Genomic DNA, 21,766 nt, shown 5'->3' with positions numbered 1-21,766 from the left:
TAATAAAATCAGAAAAAAACAACAACTTTATGACACAGTTGAATCGCCCTGCGATGAGGTAGCAACTTGTCCAGAGTGAATACCGCCTTCTGCCCAATTGTAGCTGAGATAGGCACCAGCGCCCCCTGCCACCCTAAAGGGAATACGCGGTAGATTGGATGGATGGATGGACACAGTTGAACCAATTTTTTTAAATGATGAAAGTCGCTGAAACTTAATTGGGGGCGGGGCTTCCTGCTAGTGAAACGTTCAGGGGCCCCCTTATAAGTCTCCTTTATGGTTTATAGCTGACACTTTCCCTCAGGAAAAGAAAATAAACACAAATATATAAATGTTTTTTTTAATAATTGTTATGATAATGTTTGTTTATATATGCAAGTTGTTTGTTTTTAGCGTTTCCCTGACTTGTGAACGAAAGATTGTCGTATGAAGAGGTGGAGATTAAAGGCATCATCACCCAATCACCCCCCGCCCCGCCTCCGTCTTCTGACCGCCCACTCTGGGGGGAGAAAGTGCTGCTTTGTGAATGAAGGGAGCGGCGGAAAAGGGGCCAGAAAGCAAACTTTTGTTTAAAAACAACAACAACAACAACAACAACACCTCATTTTCCCACGTCCGGCGTGGACGGAGAGAGAAGCTCCCACGGCGCACTGGACGACACGTGACCCGCATGAACCCACGGTAGGACAGGGAGAGAGTGTGTGTTTCAATACAAAGATGCATGGCAGCTTCACCGTGACCGGAATAAGTGTCGAGGTCATTCCGATGCAGAAGCAAGATTTACTTTTCACTAAAGCACGGCAACTTTTACAAGATCGCGCACATTTTTTATAGTTATTCATTCCTTCAATCGAGGTGTTCACGTCTTTATTGCATGCAAACTTTTTCTCTCTTTCCGTTTTGCAACATGACATGACTCATGCAAAAGACGTGCAATTCGCCCAATGTCACCATTTCAACACGCACACATGCACGAGCACGCACATGCACCCGCAAAAGACCCACAGAGGCTTCATTCATCGTGTTATGAGTGGGGTAGTCGGATGTAAAGCTTTCGGCTTGATCATCCTTTCTGTCTCGTTCTTATTTTTATGCGTTGCTTCCAACAGAATGTGTGCATTTTCCAGGGCTGCCACTTTTTTTTGTGTGCAAAATAGCACATTTAAAACAAACGTTTGCACATTTTACTGAATCGATTCGGCTGAGATTCGAACTTGGCACGTCTGCGACTGGTGACTTTGTGAATATAAGGTGGACATTTGCCAATGTAATATTATCCGTGACGGAGCAGGAAGAAGCTAGGAATCAGTTTTAAGGATGCAGCTATAGCTATATAGCAATAATTTGTTCAAATAGTTGGATAAAACGCAATGTACAGCCTCCTTGCCAGGGCTGTCAAAGTCATTTTGGCGGAACCGCTCGGTTGGTAGAGTGGCCGTGTCAGCAACTTGAGGGTTCCAGGTTCGAGCCCCGCTTCCGCCATCCTAGTCACTGGAGTTGTGTCCTTGGGCAAGACACTTTACCCACCTGCTCCCAGTGCCACCCACACTGGTTTAAAGGCCTACTGAAATGAGATTTTCTTATTTATAGCAGGTCCATTCTATGTGTCATACTTGATCATTTCGCGATATTGCCATATTTTGGCTGAAAGAATCTAGTAGAGAACATCCACGATAAATTTCGCAACTGGAGAAAAGCCCTGCCTCTACCGGAAGTCGCAGACGATGACGTCACATGTTGATTGTGAATTATATTTATGTAGCGCTTTTCTCTAGGGACTCAAAGCGCTTTACATAGTGAAACCCAATATCTAAGTTACATTTAAACCAGTGTGGGTGGCACTGGGAGCAGGTGGGTAAAGTAAAGACACAACGGCATTGACTAGGTTGGCGGAAGCGGATATCGAACCTGCAACCCTCAAGTTGCTGGCACGGCCGCTCTACCAACCGAGCTAAACCGCTCCTCACATCTTCACATTGGTTTTTAATGGGAGCCTCCAACAAAAAGTGCTATTCGGACCGAGAAAACGACAATTTCCCCATTAATTTGAGCGAGGATGAAAGATTCGTGTTTGAGGATATTGATAGCGGCGGACTACAAAAAAAAAAAAAAAAGTTAAAAGAAAAAAAAAAACGCAATTGCATTGGGATGTTTTTAGAGACATTTACTTGGATAATTCTAGGAATTCCCTTATCTTTCTATTGTGTTGCTAGTGTTTTAGTGAGTTTAACAGTACCTGATAGTCGGAGGGGTGTGTCCACGGGTGTGTTGACGCGCAGTGTCTCAGCAAAGTCGGAAACAGCTTTATGGGCGGCACAAGCTCAACTGATCTCTGGTAAGAAGCGACTTTTTACCACAATTTTCTCACCGAAACCTGCTGGTTGACATTCGGTCGGGATCCATGATCTCTGTGATCCATAGTAAAGTTTTACCTCTGTGAATTTTAAACAAGGAATCACCGTGTGTTTGTGTGGCTAAAGGCTAAAGCTTCCCAACTCCATCTTTCAACTTTGACTTCTCTAATATTAATTGAACAAATTGCAAAGGATTCAGCAACACAGATCTCCAAAATACTGTGTAATTATGCGGTTAAAGCAGACGACTTTTAGCTGTGTGTGTGCGCAGCGCTCATATTTCCTAACAGCCCATGAAGTCAAGCGTACACGTCATCATTACGCGACGTTTTCAAGAAAAAAATCCCGGGAAATTTAAAAGTGCAATTTAGTAAACTAAAAAGGCCGTATTGGCATGTGTTGCAATGTTAATATTTCATCATTGATATATAAACTATCAGACAGCGTGGTGGGTAGTAGTGGGTTTCAGTAGGCCTTTAAATGTAACTTAGATATTGGGTTTCTCTATGTAAAAGCGCTTTGAGTCACTAGAGAAAAGCGCTACATAAATATAATTCACTTCACTTCACTCCACGTGAGTAGTTTTTTCTCACATGGAGAAAATTTACGGCACGATAACTTAAAAATAAAGACAACTTCAGATGGTTTTCTTTGTTTAAAAAAAGAACAAGCACATTCTGAAAATGTACAAATAATAATGTTGTTGTTTTTTTGACACTTACATGTTGCGGTTAATAGTACTCTACCTTTATTTGTCGTTATTTATAATTTGTGAATAAATTATGTGTCAATGTTCATCATTCAACTCATTGGTGTTACTTTTCAATTTATCAAGATAAACAAATATCAAAATCAAATTACAGAATGTTATTTATGTAGTTTGATAATTTTCCTTGACTGGTGCACTAACGTGGTTTATTTATTAATTTTTTTTTACAAACATCCATCCATCCATCCATCCATCCATCATCTTCCGCTTCTCCGAGGTCGGGTCGCGGGGGCAGCAGCCTAAGCAGGGAAGCCCAGACTTCCCTCTCCCCAGCCACTTTGTCTAGCTCTTCCCGGGGGATCCCAAAGCGTTCCCAGGCCAGCCGGGAGACATAGTCTTCCCAACGTGTTCTGGGTCTTCCCTGTGGCCTCCTACCAGTCGTACGTGCCCTAAACACCTCCCTAGGGAGGCGTTCGGGTGACATCCTGACCAGATGCCCGAGCCACCTCATCTGGCTCCTCTTGATGTGAAGGAGCAGCGGCTTTACTTTGAGTTCCTCCCGGATGGCAGAGCTTCTCACCCTATCTCTAAGGGAGAGCACCGCCACCCGGCGGAGGAAACTAATTTCGTCCGCTTGTTCCTGTGATCTTATCCTTTCGGTCATAACCCAAAGCTCATGACAATAGGTGAGGATGGGAACGTAGATCGACCGGTAAATTGTGAGCTCTGCCTTCCGGCTCAGCTCCTTCTTCACCACAACGGATCGATACAACGTCCGCATTACTGAAGACGCCGCACCGATTCGCCTGTCAATCTCACGATCCACTCTTCCCCCACTCGTGAACAAGACTCCTAGTACTTGAACTCTTCCACTTGGGGCAGGGTCTCCTCCCCAACACGGAGATGGCACTCCACCCTTTTCCGGGCGAGAACCATGGACTCGGACTTGGAGGTGCTGATTCTCATTCCGGTCGCTTTACACTCGGCTGCGAACCGAGAGCTGAAGATCCCGGCCAGATGACCACATCATCTGCAAAAAGCAGAGACCTAATCCCGCGGCCACCAAACCGGAACCCCTCAACGCCTTGACTGCTCCTAGAAATTCTGTCCATAAAGGTTATGAACAGAATCGGTGACAAAGGACAGCCTTGGCGGAGTCCAACCCTCGCTTGAAACGTGTCCGACTTACTGCCAGCAATGCGGACCAAGCTCTGACGCTGATTGTACAGGGAGCGGACCGCCACAATAAGACAGTCTGGTACCCCATACTCTCTGAGCACTCCCCACAGGACTTCCCGAGGGACACGGTCGAATGCCTTCTCCAAGTCCACAAAGCACATGTAGACTGGTTGGGCAAACTCCCATGCACCCTCAAGAACCCTGCCGAGAGTATAGAGCTGGTCCACAGTTCCACGACCAGGACGAAAACCACACTGTTCCTCCTGAATCCGAGGTTCGACTATCCGGCGTAGCCTCCTCTCCAGTACACCTAAATAAACCTTACCGGGAAGGCTGAGGAGTGTGATCCCACGATAGTTGGAACACACCCTCCGGTCCCCCTTCTTAAAGAGAGGGACCACCACCCCGGTCAGCCAATCCAGAGGTACCGCCCCTGATGTCCACGCAATGCTGCAAAGTCTTGTCAACCAAGACAGCCCCACAGCATCCAGAGCCTTAAGGAACTCCGGGCGGAACTCATCTACCCCCGAGGCCTTCCCGGCGAGGAGCTTTTTAACAACGTCAGCAACCTCAGCCCCAGAAATAGGAGAGCCCACCACAGATTCCCCAGGCACCGCTTCCTCAAAGGAAAACGTGTTGGTGGGATTGAGGAGGTCTTCGAAGTATTCCTTCCACCTATCCACAACACAAACAGTGGGGCAAAAAAGTATTTAGTCAGCCACCGATTGTGCAAGTTCTCCCACTTAAAATGATGACAGAGGTCTGTAATTTTCATCATAGGTACACTTCAACTGTGAAAGACAGAATGTGAAAAAAAAAATCCAGGAATTCACATTGTTGGAATTTTAAAGAATTGATTTGTAAATTATGGTGGAAAATAAGTATTTGGTCAACCATTCAAAGCTCTCACTGATGGAAGGAGCTTTTGGCTCAAAATCTCACGATACATGGCCCCATTCATTCTTTCCTTAACACGGATCAATCGGTCTGTACCCTTAGCAGAAAAACAGCCCCAAAGCATGATGTTTCCACCCCCATGCTTCACAGTAGTTATGGTGTTCTTGGGATGCAACTCAGTATTCTTCTTCCTCCAAACACGACGAGTTGAGTTTATACCAAAAAGTTCTATTTTGATTTCATCTGACCACATGACATTCTCCCAATCCTCTGCTGTATCATCCATGTATCCATTTTGGTATAACTGTATACTCAGTTTGGTCACATGGGCTTTTTTAACAGAAGCAGCTGTGATCCGATGATGCTCGTCCTCCTCTGTCTCCTCCTGGTGGTGGCGGTCCAAGGAGAGCCCTGCCTGATCATCAGCGAGATCAACGCAGACAACCCCGGACTGGACACCACCGAGTTTGTGGAGCTCTATCACACGAGTGGAGAGCGATCCTCATTAGACGGCTACACCCTGGTTTTCTATAACGGGAAGGGGAACGTGGCGTATAAGGTGTTGGACCTGAAAGATCAGAGTACAGACGATCGAGGGTTTTTCCTGGTTGGCTCAGTGGACATGCTGCCCAAACCTGCCATCCTGCTGCCTCCAAACACGGTCCAGAATGGCCCGGATGCCATTGTCCTCTACCACACCGCCGCCGCACGCTACAGCGAGAAGATGACCGTCACGTCTATCGGTTTGGTGGACGCTGTCGTTTACATGACGAACAAAATCCGCGGCGCGGAGGTCCTGGCCGAGATCCTGACCCCAGGAGAGTCGGCTTTTGTGGAGGATGAATCCGTCCTGGAAGGGGATGAGTCCATCGAAAGGTGCCTGATGTCTGAGGATCGTTGGGGCTTCGGGGTGTCCTCGCCCTCCCCGGGACAGCGGAATAACTGTACGCCGCCCGCCGCCTCGCCAAGCATGCCCATCATCACCGAGCTGAAGCTGGGTGGAGGTCAGGTGGACGGCTTTGTGGAGCTCACAGAAGCCTCAGGGGTAGGTCCCGTGGTTCTGGTGGTGTTGGATGGACGAACGGACAAGGTGAGCGTCAGTTTGAATGTGGACCTCGCCAGGAACGGACTCTTCTCCATGACTGTGGACAAAAAGTACATGAAAGGTAAGCGTGTGTCTTACATACTGTATACCAGGGGTCCCCAAACTTTTTGACTCGGGGTTAAATAAATTTGGCCGGGTTCCGGGCTGTGTGCGTGTTTGTGTGTGTGTGTGTGTGTGTGTGTTGTTGTGTTCTGACCCGGTCTTCTTCCGGTCACCCCCCAGAGTTCGTTGGATGACACATAAGCTGGTTTTAAATGAATCCTGAGACAGAGTAGCTTATCTTGATATTTTATTACCAAAGCTTTGGGAGACCAATCTAGATACATCAACCTTTCAATCGCATTGCCCAAATTGATCTAACATTCAAACGGGAAGAGACTACTTCTTGAATCCGCAAACAGCCCCCACCCTCCGGAACAAATACACACGCTATTGTTCCTCCTCAGCTGGGAACAGAATGAGATAAGGAGTTTTTTACTCCTTACATTCCTAAAGCTCCAAGGTTAACGCACACACATTTTACTGGCGGACAAACAGAAAGAGAATAAATGGAAAAACACTAGCTGTTTCAAATATGACTAGAGAAAGAAATAACTCTAAAATATGGTTATATGTAGATATCTATCTCCGTCAGTGTGTGCGTGTGTGGGTATGTACAATAAATATATACACTCATATGTCTACACAAACATATATGTATATGTGTATATATGTGTGTGTGTATATATATATATATATATATATATGTGTGTGTGTATACTGTAGTATATATAGATATATATTGCTAACGCACTAATTCACGCGAGCGTGATGTTGTCACGTTATCCATGGGAAAATGCATTTTTAGACAATATGATTTGCCTGAGTGGCTAGGAGACCCCAAGAGTAGCAAGCGGTAGACAATAGATTAGAAAGGAAAAAAAAAAACAAAAAAAAACTTGAGCCCGCGGGCCGTATTTTGGGGACCCCTGACCTAAACTTTACGGATACAGGGTATTTTTTATCCATTTTTTTTTGTTATATTTTTAGAATGTGTTTTTTCTATTTTTGGCCAAAGTAAGACAAAGAAAACAATCTGAAGTTGTCTTTATTTTTTTGTCTTAATGCCATGATTTTAATAGTCCGGCCCGCATGTGCACCGATTTATCCCTCCATGCAGCCAAATAAGTTGGATACCCATGATGTACAGTGTTACAGTATATGTAACAGCTGCAGCAGAAAGAGGGCAGCATAAAATAGAGAGTATAGATCAAGCATAAAATAGACATTATAAACAAAGAGACAAAGCTAACATAGAAGCAGTCGGACAAATAAAAAACAACAACTTGAAACTTCCCGCGAGCAGGATGTTGGAAGCTGGCGGGCCGCAATTGGCCTGCGGGCCGTATTTTGGGGACCCCTGCTGTACACACTTCAAATACAATACTCAGGAACAGTCAGTATTAGGGGTGCACAGACAAATTGATTTGAATCCAAATCGCAATTTGTAGTCATCCTGGCGAGCTGCTGCTGCGTCGCCTCTGAGTTGGTGAAAGTACATTTTAGATTATAAATCATGCCTCTCACCTGGATATCAGACAGATGTGGACACAAACCAAGAAGTTGGTCAACTTTGACATTCAGCTTAAACCCTCAGATGGCGAGAAAGACAATGAAAAAACGCTCACTTTGGGCCATTTCTTTTTTTTTTGTAAAGCGCTTTATAAATCTAATCCATTATTATTATTATCCATCCATCCTTCCATTTTGTACCGCTTATTATTATTATTGTTATTATTATTATTATTATTATTATTGAGCGACTTGTCTAGGGTGTACTCTGCCTTCCGCCCGATTGTAGCTGAGATAGGCGCCAGCGCCCCCCGCGTCCCCAAAAGGGAATAAGCGGTATAAAATGGATGGATGGATCATTATCAAACCCTCTTGTCTTTGGTGCAAGGTTTTCTGGAGGTGTAAGTCAAGCTCCGCTAGAGGGTTTGGACGCGACAGGGCTGTGATGCTGTAGCATATATTCCAAGTTATTATGAAACTAAAATTGGGGATGTTCAGATTAGGGTTTTATGATGCTGATTCCGATCATCCATGAGTGAGATCGGCCAATGCAAATACAAATACCGATCACATGTATTAACTGTCAATTTTTCAATGTAGCCTATTTATGGTGAGTGTTAATGACAGTGTAGCAATATCGACACAATATTCAAACTAGTTCCTTATTCTCTTTTATTACATACAATTGTTGGAACAAAACAAAGTCAATAATATACAATATCCAAAGACAATCAAAAAGGGTTTTTTTTCCCTTCAAAGTCCTCCTGTGTCCAGAGAATTAATCCCTATGTTTGTAAACAGTAACAAACACAATAGGGTTGTACAGTGTACCGGTATTAGTATATTACCGCGATACTATTGAATCATATTTGGTACTATACCGCCTCTGAAAAGTACCAATCTGCCACCACCTTCCCCTCCACTCCAACCCACATTGTCACTTTGTGTCATTGCTGGTTTACGAGCAGTCGAGCATGTTCGGCAGCGCACAGTCACAGAGTACTTACAAGCAGACACAGTGTGTAGACAGAAAAGGGAGAACCAACGCATTTTGGCCTAAAACTAAAGATAAAGGTGAAGTTAGAACACTGAAACGCCCTCAGGAAGAGGTGCTTTAGTCCAGCCGCAGTCTGCAGCGTGTTAGTTACTTCTAAATCACTAATTCTCGCTTCCATGGCGATAAATAAAGGAAGTTTCTTACTAGTATCATCCCTGCAGAACGAGGAATAGCTAAACATGTACAGCATTGTATCTAGTCAATACTACTATGATTACGTCAATATTTTTTGGCAACACAACATCTTCTTTAGTTTTTTTTATTACCGTAATTTATATTATGTTTATAAACTCAGGAAATATGTCCCTGGACACATGAGGACTTTGAATATGACCAATGTATGATCCTGTAACTACTTGGTATCGGATTAATACCTAAATTTGTGGTATCATCCAAAACTAATGTAAAGTATCAAACAACAGAACAATAAGTGATTATTACATTTGAACAGAAGTGTAGATAGGACATGTTAAAAGAGAAAGTAAGCAGATATTAACAGTGAATGAACAAGTAGATTACTAATTCATTTTCTACTACTTGTCCTTAATAATGTTGACAAAATAATACAATGATAAATGACACGATATGTTACTGCATATGTCAGCAGCTAAATTAAGAGCCTTTGTTTTCTTAATTACTAATAAAAGACAAGTTGTCTCGTATGTTCACTATTTTATTTTATTTATTTTAAGGACAAACTTGCAATAAGAAACATATGTTTGATGTACTGTAAGATTTTTTGTGAAATAAAGGCAATAATGCAATTTTGTCCCCCTTATTTAGAAAAGTACCGAAAAGTATTGAAATAATTTTGGAACTGGTACCGGTACCAAAATATTGGTTTCGGGACAACACCAAAACACAACAAAGAAATTATTGAGAAGATAAAGATATGATCACTCTAGTATCGATCGTGCACTGATACTACCCTTGGTATCCGCACCATTAATTTATCGATCGATCAACATAACACCAACAGTTGCTATTAGTATCCTATATCTAGACTCTTATTCATCTACTTGTTAATGTACTGTTAGTAGTAGCTTACTTTTAGCTGTTCCATCTATACTTCTCAAAGTTTACTAAGCACCTATGTCTAGGTGTTGTTTTAAAAGTCATGTGCTATTTTTTAGGAAAATTGCCCGATACGGATTGGTGGCCAATCATACCAACGTGATGATTCTTCTTTATTTCAGGCGATGAGTCCGGAGCAGTGGCCATATACAGTGGCAGTAGCACAGATTTCCCTGTGGGCAGTCCTCTAAGTCAAATCCAGCCTTTGGACTCCTTTGTGTTTGTCGGCCCTAGAAATAAGCCGAGTGCCAACCTCACAGAGACCCTCATCCCAGGCAGGGAGCCTTATCAGCTCAGCAGCAGGCAAGGAATTGTACACACATGTGCTTGTCAGTCCAAATTTGGTGATTATTTGGCAAAACGTCATCAAGTTAGAGCGGGTGTTTTGTAGCGTTCAACCCCAACTAATGGGGTTTAATAACAGCGTCACCCTGTGGTGTTTTTTTTGTTGGATAAATAGTTGCACTGGAAAGTCAGAGTTGGATGTTTTTGTACATGTTCACTGTTTTGAGTGCAAAAGGGATATCAAGGTGTGTATGACTGTAAAAGCTACACTAGTCACTTGTCAGAGAACACAGTGTTTGTTGCGTAGCAATGCTATACAGTCATCCCTCGCCACATCGCGCTTCACATATTGCAGATTTGTCACATTGTGGATTTTATGTATTTTTTTTAAGGCCTACTGAAACCCACTACTACCCACCACGCAGTCTGATAGTTTATATATCAATGATGAAATATTAACATTGCAACACATGCCAATACAGCCTTTTTAGTTTACTAAATGGCAATTTTAAATTTCCCGGGAGTTTCTTCTTGAAAACATCGCGTAATGATGACGTGTACGCGTGACGTCACGGGCTGTTAGGAATTTTAAACGCGGCACACACACACACAGCTAAAAGTCGTCTGCTTTAACCGCATAATTATCCAGTATTTTGGAGATCTGTGTTGCAAAATCTTTTGCAATTTGTTCAATTAATATTTGAAAAGTCAAAGTAGAAAGATGGAGTTGGGAAGATTTAGCCTTTAGCCACACAAACACACTGTGATTCCTTGTTTAAAATTCCCGGAGGTGAAACTTTACTATGGATCAGAGCGGTCAAGCAAACATGGATCCCGACCGAATGTCAACCAGCAGGTTTCGGTGAGAAAATTGCGGTAAAAAGTTGCTTCTTACCGGAGATTAGCTGAGCTTGCCCCATCCATAAAGCTGCCGTTGACTTCCCTGAGACATTGGCGCCAACACACCCGTGGGACACACACCTCCCACTATCAGGTACTGTTAAACTCACTAAAACACTAGCAACACAATAGAAAGATAAGGGATTTCCCAGAATTATTCTAGTAAATGTGTCTAAAAACATCTAAATCCGTCCCAATGCAATCGCGTTTTTGTGTTTTTTAACTTGTTTTTTTTTTCTTGTTTTTTTTTCTAGTCCGTCGCCATCAATATCCTCAAACACGAATCTTTCATCCTCGCACAAATTAATGGGGAAATTGTCGTGTTCTCGGTCCAAATAGCTGTTTTTGTTGGGGGTTCCCATTAAAAACAATGTGAATATGTGAGGAGACCTCAACGGGTGACGTCATCGTCTGCGACTTCCGGTAAAGGCAGAGCTTTTCTGTTAGCGACCGAAAGTTGCAAACTTTATTGTGGATGTTTCTCTACTAAATCCTTTCAGCAAAAATATGGCAATATCGCGAAATGATCAAGTGTACGTCTGTATGACACATAGAATGGACCTGCTATCCCCTTTTAAATGAGAAAATCTCATTTCAGTAGGCCTTCAAGGTATACCTTATTTCCTTGAATTGCCGCCGGGGCGTTAATTATTTAAAACCTCTTCTCACTCCTGCGCTTACCAAAGGCATGCGGTAAAAGTAAGCATGCGCTAATTATTTTAAAACCTCTTCTCACTCCGGCACTTACCAAAGGCATGTAGTAAAACATTGAGTGTGATGTAAGCTTGGACCTTAAATCCTACTGAATAGCTCTTAATCTTCTTCCCTTTATGCGATTTCAAATTACCGGTATTGAAATCAGCCTCCTCCATTTTGAAAATGATGACAGGGGAAGTGTCACTCGTGACGTCACGAGTTTGACCAGGCGGTAATACTAAGCATGCGCTAATTATTTTGCGAAGCAAGTTTGACCCGGCAGTAATTCAAGGCAGGCGCTTACTATATGCCCTGCGGCAATTCAAGGAAATACGGTATTAACAACATTTTTGGCCTAATATTGTCACGTTCGGGTAGCGGTGCTCGTGATCCCTAAATGCGGAAGGGCATGAAACTACCTGCAGGTAAGATGATTATCAGTGGCGGGCCGTGCGTTTCCCACCTTGGCCTTCAGTGACGTCCTGTGTCTAATGACTACCTCTCAAAATACCATAACTGAGGTCACCACATGACCATTGCTGGATAAATACTATACAGAAACACATTTACGCACTACTGGGCATTGATCCTCACCAACAGTGTACAAAACGGGTTATTTTCTTTTAAAAATCAATCAACCTGCATCAGCAATTAAAAGATATCTTATGTGTTACTGTCATAATTTAAATTGCAAAAAACATTAAAGGTGAAAAAAATAAAGAAATAAAATATCTGAACTCACAATTTCTAGAACCCATTCGAGCTTCCATGTTGGCCAACATGGTCTCACAAGATGTAGTTTCTCTTTAAATATCCTTCTTGAAAATGGCCTTGTCAATATATGTCTTGTCTTGTCCAACCATAAAAGATGCAGGTGAGGCGTGTTAGCTGAGTTATTAAAGTTTACTCCACAGCGTGCTCATCAAAAAAACATCCCGCTGTCAGCATGTCTACATTCAACAACCTAAACAGGGATACTGCGCATGTGCTTCACTACTGTGGCATGCTGGGTAATGGAGTTTCTTTGTACCTTGCTCATCGCATCACAGTATAGTGTATATTTGCCTTAGGCCAGCTAGAAGCCCTTACTGACAACAACTCGTGGTCTGATTGGCTTTCACAACTGTCTCTCAATTGTTTGTGTCTGTTCACTGACACCCGCATTGTTTATTCTGAAGGCCCGGGCAAAATTTGTACAGCACGGCAACATAAGATAGCTGGATTCTGATTGGATAAAAACTGTAACCTAAAAACAACAGCAGTGGAAAGAGCATTATATGACATGAGAATATAATTATTTTCAGATATTTAGGGATAGTAAATAAACAATTACTATTATCTTTATTTATGATCATGATTGTTGGTTATGTTAGGCCAGCAGAAAAGGCCTTGCTGGCCCTGACGGCCCACCACTGATGAATATTTAATTCTTAAATAAGTCAAAATACAAAAAGGAAGCATTGCTGGGAAGCGCACATAGGGGTAATGGCAAAAACGTAGGTTCACTTGATAGCAAACCAACATGAAACAAAGCACTAGCGTAAAGCTAACAAGAACACAGTCGTCGCCAGTGGCAAACCTCCTAAAGGCAGGCTGACACAGGTGTTAAAAGCACTCTGATCACAATCACCAGCAGGTGAGCTTCTTGTTCACTAATCAAAGGCAGGTGAAAGTAATCAAAGCTCCTAGCAACAAACAAGTAAACAAAGAGAGGAAAGAAGTGCTGGAAACAGAACTAAACTCCATCCATCCATTTTCTACCGCTTATTCCCTTTTGGGGTCGCGGGGGGCGCTGGTGCCTATCTCAGCTACAATCGGGCGGAAGGCGGGGTACACCCTGGACAAGTCGCCACCTCATTGCAGGGACAGAACTAAACTAAATTGTATATTTGTAATATATTGTATGTTTTATTTAAAAATAGAATATAATATATCAGTATATATTATAAACTGTATATATAATATGTAAATATTAAATATATGTTGTATTTTATATTGCTACTATGGTATGTTTTTGGTCTACTTAATACCTGCATTATCCATTACCCTTTCCATCCTTTGAAACTGAGCTACTGTGTGAAACAATTTCCCTTGTGGCTCAATAAAGTTTGTCTAAGTCTAAGTCTGAACACCAAATATAATGAACAAAGCCGGGTCATGACAAAATTAAGCACTTTCAAGCATAAAATAACTAAATGAACTAATAATATCAAATTAGTAGTTGTGGCCATTCGAGAAGACCAAAACAATCAGAGCGGACTGTTCAGTATCGTGGCCACTGATTGGCTCAGCCTCATACAACAGTACTATACTGGATGGAAAGAGTATAAAGGTGACTATAGGGTGTTATTTCATGTCTAGAGGGCTCTAATAATGTTGAAAAATGTGTTTAAAAGGTTGTAAATAAATTTTTTATGCTCTAAAAATGAAAATAATTTATTCATAAAAAATATTAAATTTTCAGTCATGTCCAGAACCATTTCACTGCGATAAACAAGAGACTACGGGGCGGGGTTGCTCGATTGGTAGAGCGACCGTGTCAGCAACTTGAAGGTTGCAGATTCGATCCCTGCTTCCAGTATTTTAGTCTCTCTCATGTCCTTGGGCAAAATACTTTTTCCACCTGCTCCCAGTGACACCCACACTGGTTTAAATGTAACTTAGATAATGGGTTTCACTATGTAAAGGGCTTTGAGTCACTAGAGAAAAGCGCTATATAAATATGATTGACTAGACTGCAATCAGCAAATATTATGATCATTAAAAAAACTTAATCTCTCTCTGAGAGGTGAATTTAGACACACCGTGCAGCTATTACTGGGAAACAAATCAAATTAATTCAAAAAAAGGTTTAAAAAATATATATTTCTTAGCCACTATCCTAATACAACTTGGAATGTCTACAGTATAGTACTTACACATGAGACACAAGTGTAAGAAAACAAGATAACAGATGATTTTTTTTAGATATATTTTTTTCTTTTATGAAAGAGTTAACATTCATTAACACATTTGAACACATGCAAAAAAAAAAAAATGGTACTGGTATTGATTTTAAGTTACTGGGAATTGGTAACGTATCAATTCAAATGTGAAAGGTACTCATTCCTATACAAACATAATGAATAATCCAATTATTATTGCAGAACCACTACTGAAACCGGGCATAAAATTATACATTTACGGCAAAAATCCCCAATAACTTAATTATGTATACAACTGAACTTTAATTAATGTTATTGCTAATTTATATTTACTGTTTACTGTTAACCTAAAAAAAAAAAAAAAGAAATAGAGGTTGTTCTAACAAGTGTATTTAAGTTTCATGTTCCTGTTAAAAATGAATCTTCGTTTTTAACGTTGCAACATATTTATTTCTTTGATTGATAGTCATCTTGTGACCCCTGTTCCTCTTTGCACACTTCTCACTCTTCCTTAATGGAGCTGTTTGCAACTTTCTCACAGTAACATTTTTTAACCTAAAAAAAAAAAAAAGAAATAGAGGTTGTTCTAACAAGTGTATTTAAGTTTCATGTTGCTGTTAAAAATTAATCTTTGTGTTTAACGTTGCAACATATTTATTTCTGTTATTGATAGTCGTCTTGTGACCCCTGTTCCTCTTTGCACACTTCTCACTCTTCCTTAAAGGGGCTGTTTGCAACTTTCTCACAGTCACATTTTTTAAAGAAGAAAATATAACAAGAACTCCAACGTTTAGCTTTCGTTACCATACAGTAAGTGGTTTGAAAGAACACATTTGTTTGACAATTGTTTTTATTTCTCACAATAACAAAGTTTATGTAATACATTTTTACCGGCCCGTGATAAAACGTTTGGTGTTTACGGCGGTCACTCCCATGTATGTGGAGGAAGCACATGTTCACATGCACACATACAAAAACAGTCTAAGGCAGGGTTGTCAAACGGACGGCCCGCAGGTTGGATCAGGCCCGCGAAAAGGTTTTATCCGGCCCGTGTTTAGAGTTTGCCAAGTATAATAATTAGCTGCTTTTTTATTTTTTTTAACGAAAATAACTGCTGTTTTAAAGGTGTCCACTGGATGTCACAATAGCGATTCTGTTAGGCAAGCAAACGGGTTATACCGGGGCCAAAAATGAGGTACACAGTAAAGGGGGACTGTGGCTCCTCCTCCTCCTCGACACACATGAAACTTAAAACTTGCCGTTTTATGTCACCCTGTTTTTGGCCCATGAGAAAAGTGAACTTAACCATTTTGAGAAAGTTTTTACCTCCTTTTCCTACAGTTTGTTGAGTTAGCTCTGGATTGATACGTGGACATGAAAAAGGAGGTATTGGATACCTAGAAGAGTTTACATGTTGTGTTGTTTGTTCAATCCCAGAAAAACAGTTTAATTTAGTGCGTTTTTTTGTTGAGGTAGAATCATGAGGACTGTCGTTTGATCATGTTGTCATCAAGTTGTTTAAATGAATTGAGCTTTTATTTGCTTTTCTTTGCTGGCATTGTTGTTAAATTGTACAGGGGTGTCCAAAGTGCGGCTCAGGGGCCATTTTTTTAAGGGCTTGCAGCACAATCGTTAGCATTCTAATAATAGCATGCTAGCTTTTATGCAAATTTTGCAGGTACACACCTCAGTGTTAAATATTTTGTTAATTGACTAATGATACCTTCTAGCATGCTAACCTTAGCAGGCTAGCATTTAAAAAAAAAGATGTACACATCTCAGAGTAATATAGTTTGGTACTTGACACATGTTACAGTTAGCATTTTAGCATAGCGTGCTAGCTAATTTAGCAGGTATACACCTGAGTTTCATCATATATTTTGGTATTTCACTAATGCTAACGATAAGCAGGCAATTGTTAGCATGTTATCATACTGCTGTCTGCATGCTAGCTTTTTTAGCTCATTTTGCTCATATTTTTTGTTACCCAATGCTCAATGGCAGGGGTAGGGAACCTGTGGCTCTAGAGCCAGATGTGGCACTTTTAATGACCGCATCTGGCTCTCAGCTAAATCTTAGCTGACGTTGCTCAACACGATAAGTAGTTAATAATTCCGCTGGTAATCACAGTGTTAAAAATAACGTTCAAAATATAAAACATTCTCATGCATTTTAATCCATGTATCCATTTCTATCGCACTTGTTCAAGAAGTCTCATTAATGGTCAAAAGTATTTTATTCATTATTGGTTACCTTCAGAATAACAATGCACAGTTATTTAATAACATGTTATTATAAAGAATAAGAGATGCACGCATTTAGTTGTTGTAATCAGGGAAAGTCCAAATAAAAGAGGAGGCGTAGAATTCTCTTGTCAGAGCATGGGACGATACTGTACAAGGTCTACGCGTTTCTCCTCATTGAGCTAATTTGAATCCAGTCTCTGTTTAATTACTTGCTTCTTGTCGGTTTAATTGATGTCATCGATTTTTTGAACCTGACAGTTGTATTCAGTGTTAAAAGCATTATACGGCTCTCACGGAAATACATTTTAAAATATTTAGCTTTCATGGCTCTCTCAGCCAAAAAGGTTCCCGACCCCTGCTCTATGGTAAGCATGCTAACTGTTAGCGTTTCAGTTCTGCTTTGGATCTTTAGCGTTTCAGTTCTGCTTTGGATCTTTAGCATTCACACAAAATTTATATCAAACGGTCATCGCATCCTTTCATTTGTCAGTCCGTGGCCCTCAGTGAAAGAAGTTTGGCCACCCCTGCGCTACAGAAACACAATCTTTTCTAATGTTTTATTTATTCTATTCTCTTTGTAGTTCAGTTCAGTCCTATGCTATTTACAACATACTGTATTTATATCTTACTCTATTGAGGTTATTATGTACATATTATCAGTCTTGTGGTACTCATTGGGCTAAATCTGGGCCTCGAGTACTACATTTCGTGCCATCTAATGTGTCTCATGTGTGCTGGTGTGTAAATAAAGTTCCTTGAATCTTTAAATGTAAATTCTGCATACATACAGGTACATTATATTATGTCATATTGAAATATTTTAAAATTGGTTTGCATTCAATCATTGTATTGATTTTCCTTTATTTTAGTTTGAAAGAAGGAGGCTTCTACCTCAGTCGTTGTGGTTTGGCCACGTGGACTAGAGATCCCGGTGTCTTCTGGGAGGCCCCGCAAACCCCAGGGCAACCCAACCAGTGCCCCTGGCCAAAAATCTGCCCTCACAGCATGGGTGAGTTTAGTTTTGAAGGATACTGCTATATATATATATATATATATATATATATATATATATATATATATATATATATATATATATATATATATATATATATATATATATATATATATATATATATATATATATATATATAAAATATATGTGTGTGTATATATGTATATTTCTGTGTGTATATATATATATGAAACAGGTTTGTAGGGATGATATAACCTCAGGTAAAAATTTACTTTTGTGGCAGTGGGCAACTTCTTGATTTAATGCACTTACATGCATTTTCAGTATCAGGAGTGGTCAGCAACCTGCAGCATTATCTACCAAATACATATAACAAATACCAGCTTCTCAACAATTTTTCATTTTTTAAAACAATACAATGTTATAACCATTAGGGCTCCTCTCAATGTTAAGGGTCCTGGGACCCAAAATGTCTTGCAGTCATTAAAGTGTCAAAAACAAGTCATATATTTTTTTTATTATTTTACTTCGGTTGAGATAAAGTTATTTTTTTTTTTTTATGTTCTATGTTTTCTTTTGTCAGAGAAAAACAGTTTTTTTGATGGCTTATACACAAAACACAAAATGTGCAACATTCTACCCCCCAAAATGTTCAAAGTGGAATATTTGGATAATAATTGGAGCCTTAAAGAGATAATTACTGTGATGAGGTGGCGATTTGTCCAGGGTGTAACCCACCTTCGGCCCCAATGCAGCTGAGATAGACTCCAGCGACCCCAAACGGGACAAGCGGTAGAAATGGATGGATGGATGGAATAGATAATTAATTGAGAACACATTGCTTCAACACATCGTTATTCTTTTTAGAGCAATGACAAAAAAAAAAATTACACTAAAGGTCTTGGGTATCCAAAAAGGCCCCGCTCATAAAAGCGGTAAAAATAAGTCATATATCAATATATATTATTTGTACTTTCAATGCTTAAATCTTTAAATCAACTTCAGATCTGTCGATAATAATTTATTTATTTATTTATTTATTTTTTTTAAATGTTTTCCTATGTTTAATGCCCTCTTCTCAAAGAAAACCTTGTTTTCTTTTTAAGGCAAACACCATATATGCAATATTTCCCCCCAAAATGAAATATTTAATGTGAAGTACTGGAGCCTTAAATAGGTCAATAATTCGTAACAATATTGATTTTGATTCATACCAACAGGGATTTTGATACATTGTTATTTTTGAGCAATGACAGTTACAATGTAAAAAACTGCCTGCATGGCTGCTTTGTATTGTCAATATTGCAACATTTTCTTGTTACGTTACATCAGTTTGCTCTTTTATCCCAATATTTATGTTTTTCCTCTGTAAGAGTATTTTTCAAATGTGCTGAATGTCGCACTTTGGAGCCCCCTTGCCTAACCCAACCCCGAATTGATTGATTTCTTAATTGGGTGGTTGCAGATCTAACACATAGTAAGCAATACAATAATAATAATAATAATTGTATCAATAGTAATAATACACATTTAATAGTAGTATTAGCAATAATGATAATAATAATAATGTAGTTGTAATATTAGTAGTAGGAATAGTAGTAGTAATAATAAAAATTATCATTCTAATAATTGTAGTAGTAGTAGTAGTACTAATACATCATATAGTAGTAATAATAACTTTAGTAGTACTAATGCTTCTGAAATTAAAACAACAGAAACTATAGTAGTGATAAGAATAATAATTCTAATAATATTAGTAGTAATACTGCTGCTATTCCTACCACTAAAATAGTAGTATTAATAATTCTAATAATTGTAGCAATACTACTAATAATAATAGTAGTAATAGTAGCAGTAATAATAATAATAATAATAATAATGTTATTGTAATAATAGTAATAGTAATAATAATTATAAAACAATCATAATCTTTGTCGTAATATTAATGATAATTCAAATAATAGCAGTAGTAGTAGTAGTAGTAATTATACTTTTAATCATTCTAATAATAGCAGTGGCAGTAGTAGTAGTAGTACTAATTATAATGTAATAAATCAAATAAATATTAAAATAATACAGAAAATGGTGAATCATGATAAATTATTAAAACCAACAACATTAATCAGCAGTTTTTTTTTTTACCGCACTCAGACTTTCTTCTCTAATTCTGAAACTTCCCCAAGGTGACTCTTTTAGATGTTACCACTTTTGAATTTTTTTTTTTTTTTATCTGTCCTGTCCAGGCACTCAGACACATCATATTGTTGATGTAGATAATCCATATAATGCAGTACACATTTACTTTAGAAAGGAGAAGTGTTGAATACTTCTGTTGTTGCCTTATTTGTATTTGCCTTTATTAAATGGAGTTATTTTAATGTTTAGCAACCTGTTGTTGCTAAAAGTTCAACAATTAGCGTTGTCTAAATGTGTTTGTAGTTCCAGGAGGAGGCGCGGATGCGTCCCCACACCTCCCACCTTGGGGCAACAGTGACTTTCTCATCAATGAGCTCAACTCGGACTTGCCCGGCATCGCTGAAGACGGCGAGTACATCGAGCTGTGGCACCCCTCAGGACGCCGCGTCTCCCTGCAGGGCATCTGGATACTCCTTTTCAGCGCCCACAACAACAAACCCTACAGGGAGATTAGCCTCAGTGGACACTTCACCACCGCCAAGGGCTACTTCCTGTTGGGCAGCGACGGACTGGTACCGGCGCCCTCTCTCCGCTTGCCTTCCAATACCATCCAGAACGGACCGGACGCGGTGGCGCTCTATCGCAGCCCCTATGGTGCGCCGTCGGCACAACGAGGGATCCCCACCAAAGGACTCCTTGATGCCGTCGTATACCGACAGAGCCGGTTAGACAAGGACGCACCGGAGTTGAGTAAGGCGCTGACACCAGGACAGCTCCCCCTGCTGGAGGATCCACAAGTACTGCCTGGTGATGAGTCGCTAAGCCGCTGCAGAGGCCTTTACCCCTATGACCTGTCTGCGTTTTCTGTGAGTGTTTTTTTGCTTCCCCTTTTTAGGTTTAGTTTGTTTGTATCTATTAATTATATCAATCAAGTCATTTAAAATTACTTTTCTACAGTATTCTAAATCTCTGCAAATTCCAAAGAGTTAAAAGGAGGCTCAAACTGTCACTCACCAGTTTCACCACTAGAAGGAGCTAGAGAAGGAACACATTACATACATACATACATACACACATACTGTATATACATTTCCATATTTGAAAAAAAAATAGTGAGCTGGGGCAAAGCTTGTTATTGCAGCAAGCGATATATTTAATTTCACAGAAATTCTTCATCTGCCAGAATTTCTGTTTAATGTTGTTGTTTAAAACCCACCAATACAATTCAATTTAAAAAGAAAAATACACAAAAATATTAAAGCTATTTTCACTTTGACCAATATGATACATACTTTACTCTCTGGTTTTCCTCAACCTTGCATGGAAAATATCATTAAGTAAATGCTCCACCATTACTAATATAAATTAATCCCTTGTGTATCGCTGTTAATTGGTTGCGGGCTGAACTGCGATAAACGCATTTCTGCAAAGTAGGAATCACTATAAATTGCATATTTTCATAACAAAAGCATAAAAACTGTTCATGCTTATGATCTAAATATGTTTTTCTACATTATGAGAGACTTCTAGACCTAAAATAATACCCGTTAGTCACCTGTACACTCACTTACAGCAGTGATTCTCAAACTGTGGTACGGGCTCTATCTTGTGATATACAATATTTTATTTCCCTGTATTCAAGCACATTGTTATTGTTCAAACTGTGTGTAATGGCACTGA

At 39.9% G+C, this 21,766-nt stretch overlaps 1 protein-coding gene across 1 annotated transcript in view; it reads left to right on the top strand.

The window, feature by feature from the left end:
* The first annotated feature begins 480 nt into the window (after positions 1–480).
* The window catches only part of si:ch211-183d21.1 (uncharacterized), a 38,586-nt gene continuing 17,300 nt past the window's right edge, over positions 481–21,766 (top strand). The window contains exons 1-5 of the mRNA XM_061909271.1: positions 481–681; positions 5,482–6,305; positions 10,049–10,229; positions 17,847–17,986; positions 20,390–20,952. Of these exons, the coding sequence (XP_061765255.1) occupies positions 527–681; positions 5,482–6,305; positions 10,049–10,229; positions 17,847–17,986; positions 20,390–20,952 (1,863 nt within the window). The 5' untranslated portion in view covers positions 481–526. The remainder of the gene's footprint in view (positions 682–5,481; positions 6,306–10,048; positions 10,230–17,846; positions 17,987–20,389; positions 20,953–21,766) is intronic.

The sequence above is a fragment of the Nerophis ophidion genome, linkage group LG08 (assembly GCF_033978795.1).
Source record: "Nerophis ophidion isolate RoL-2023_Sa linkage group LG08, RoL_Noph_v1.0, whole genome shotgun sequence".
Lineage (NCBI taxonomy): Eukaryota > Metazoa > Chordata > Actinopteri > Syngnathiformes > Syngnathidae > Nerophis > Nerophis ophidion.
Note: the sequence above shows the minus strand (reverse complement) of the source record. Positions and strands in the feature narration are given on the sequence as shown.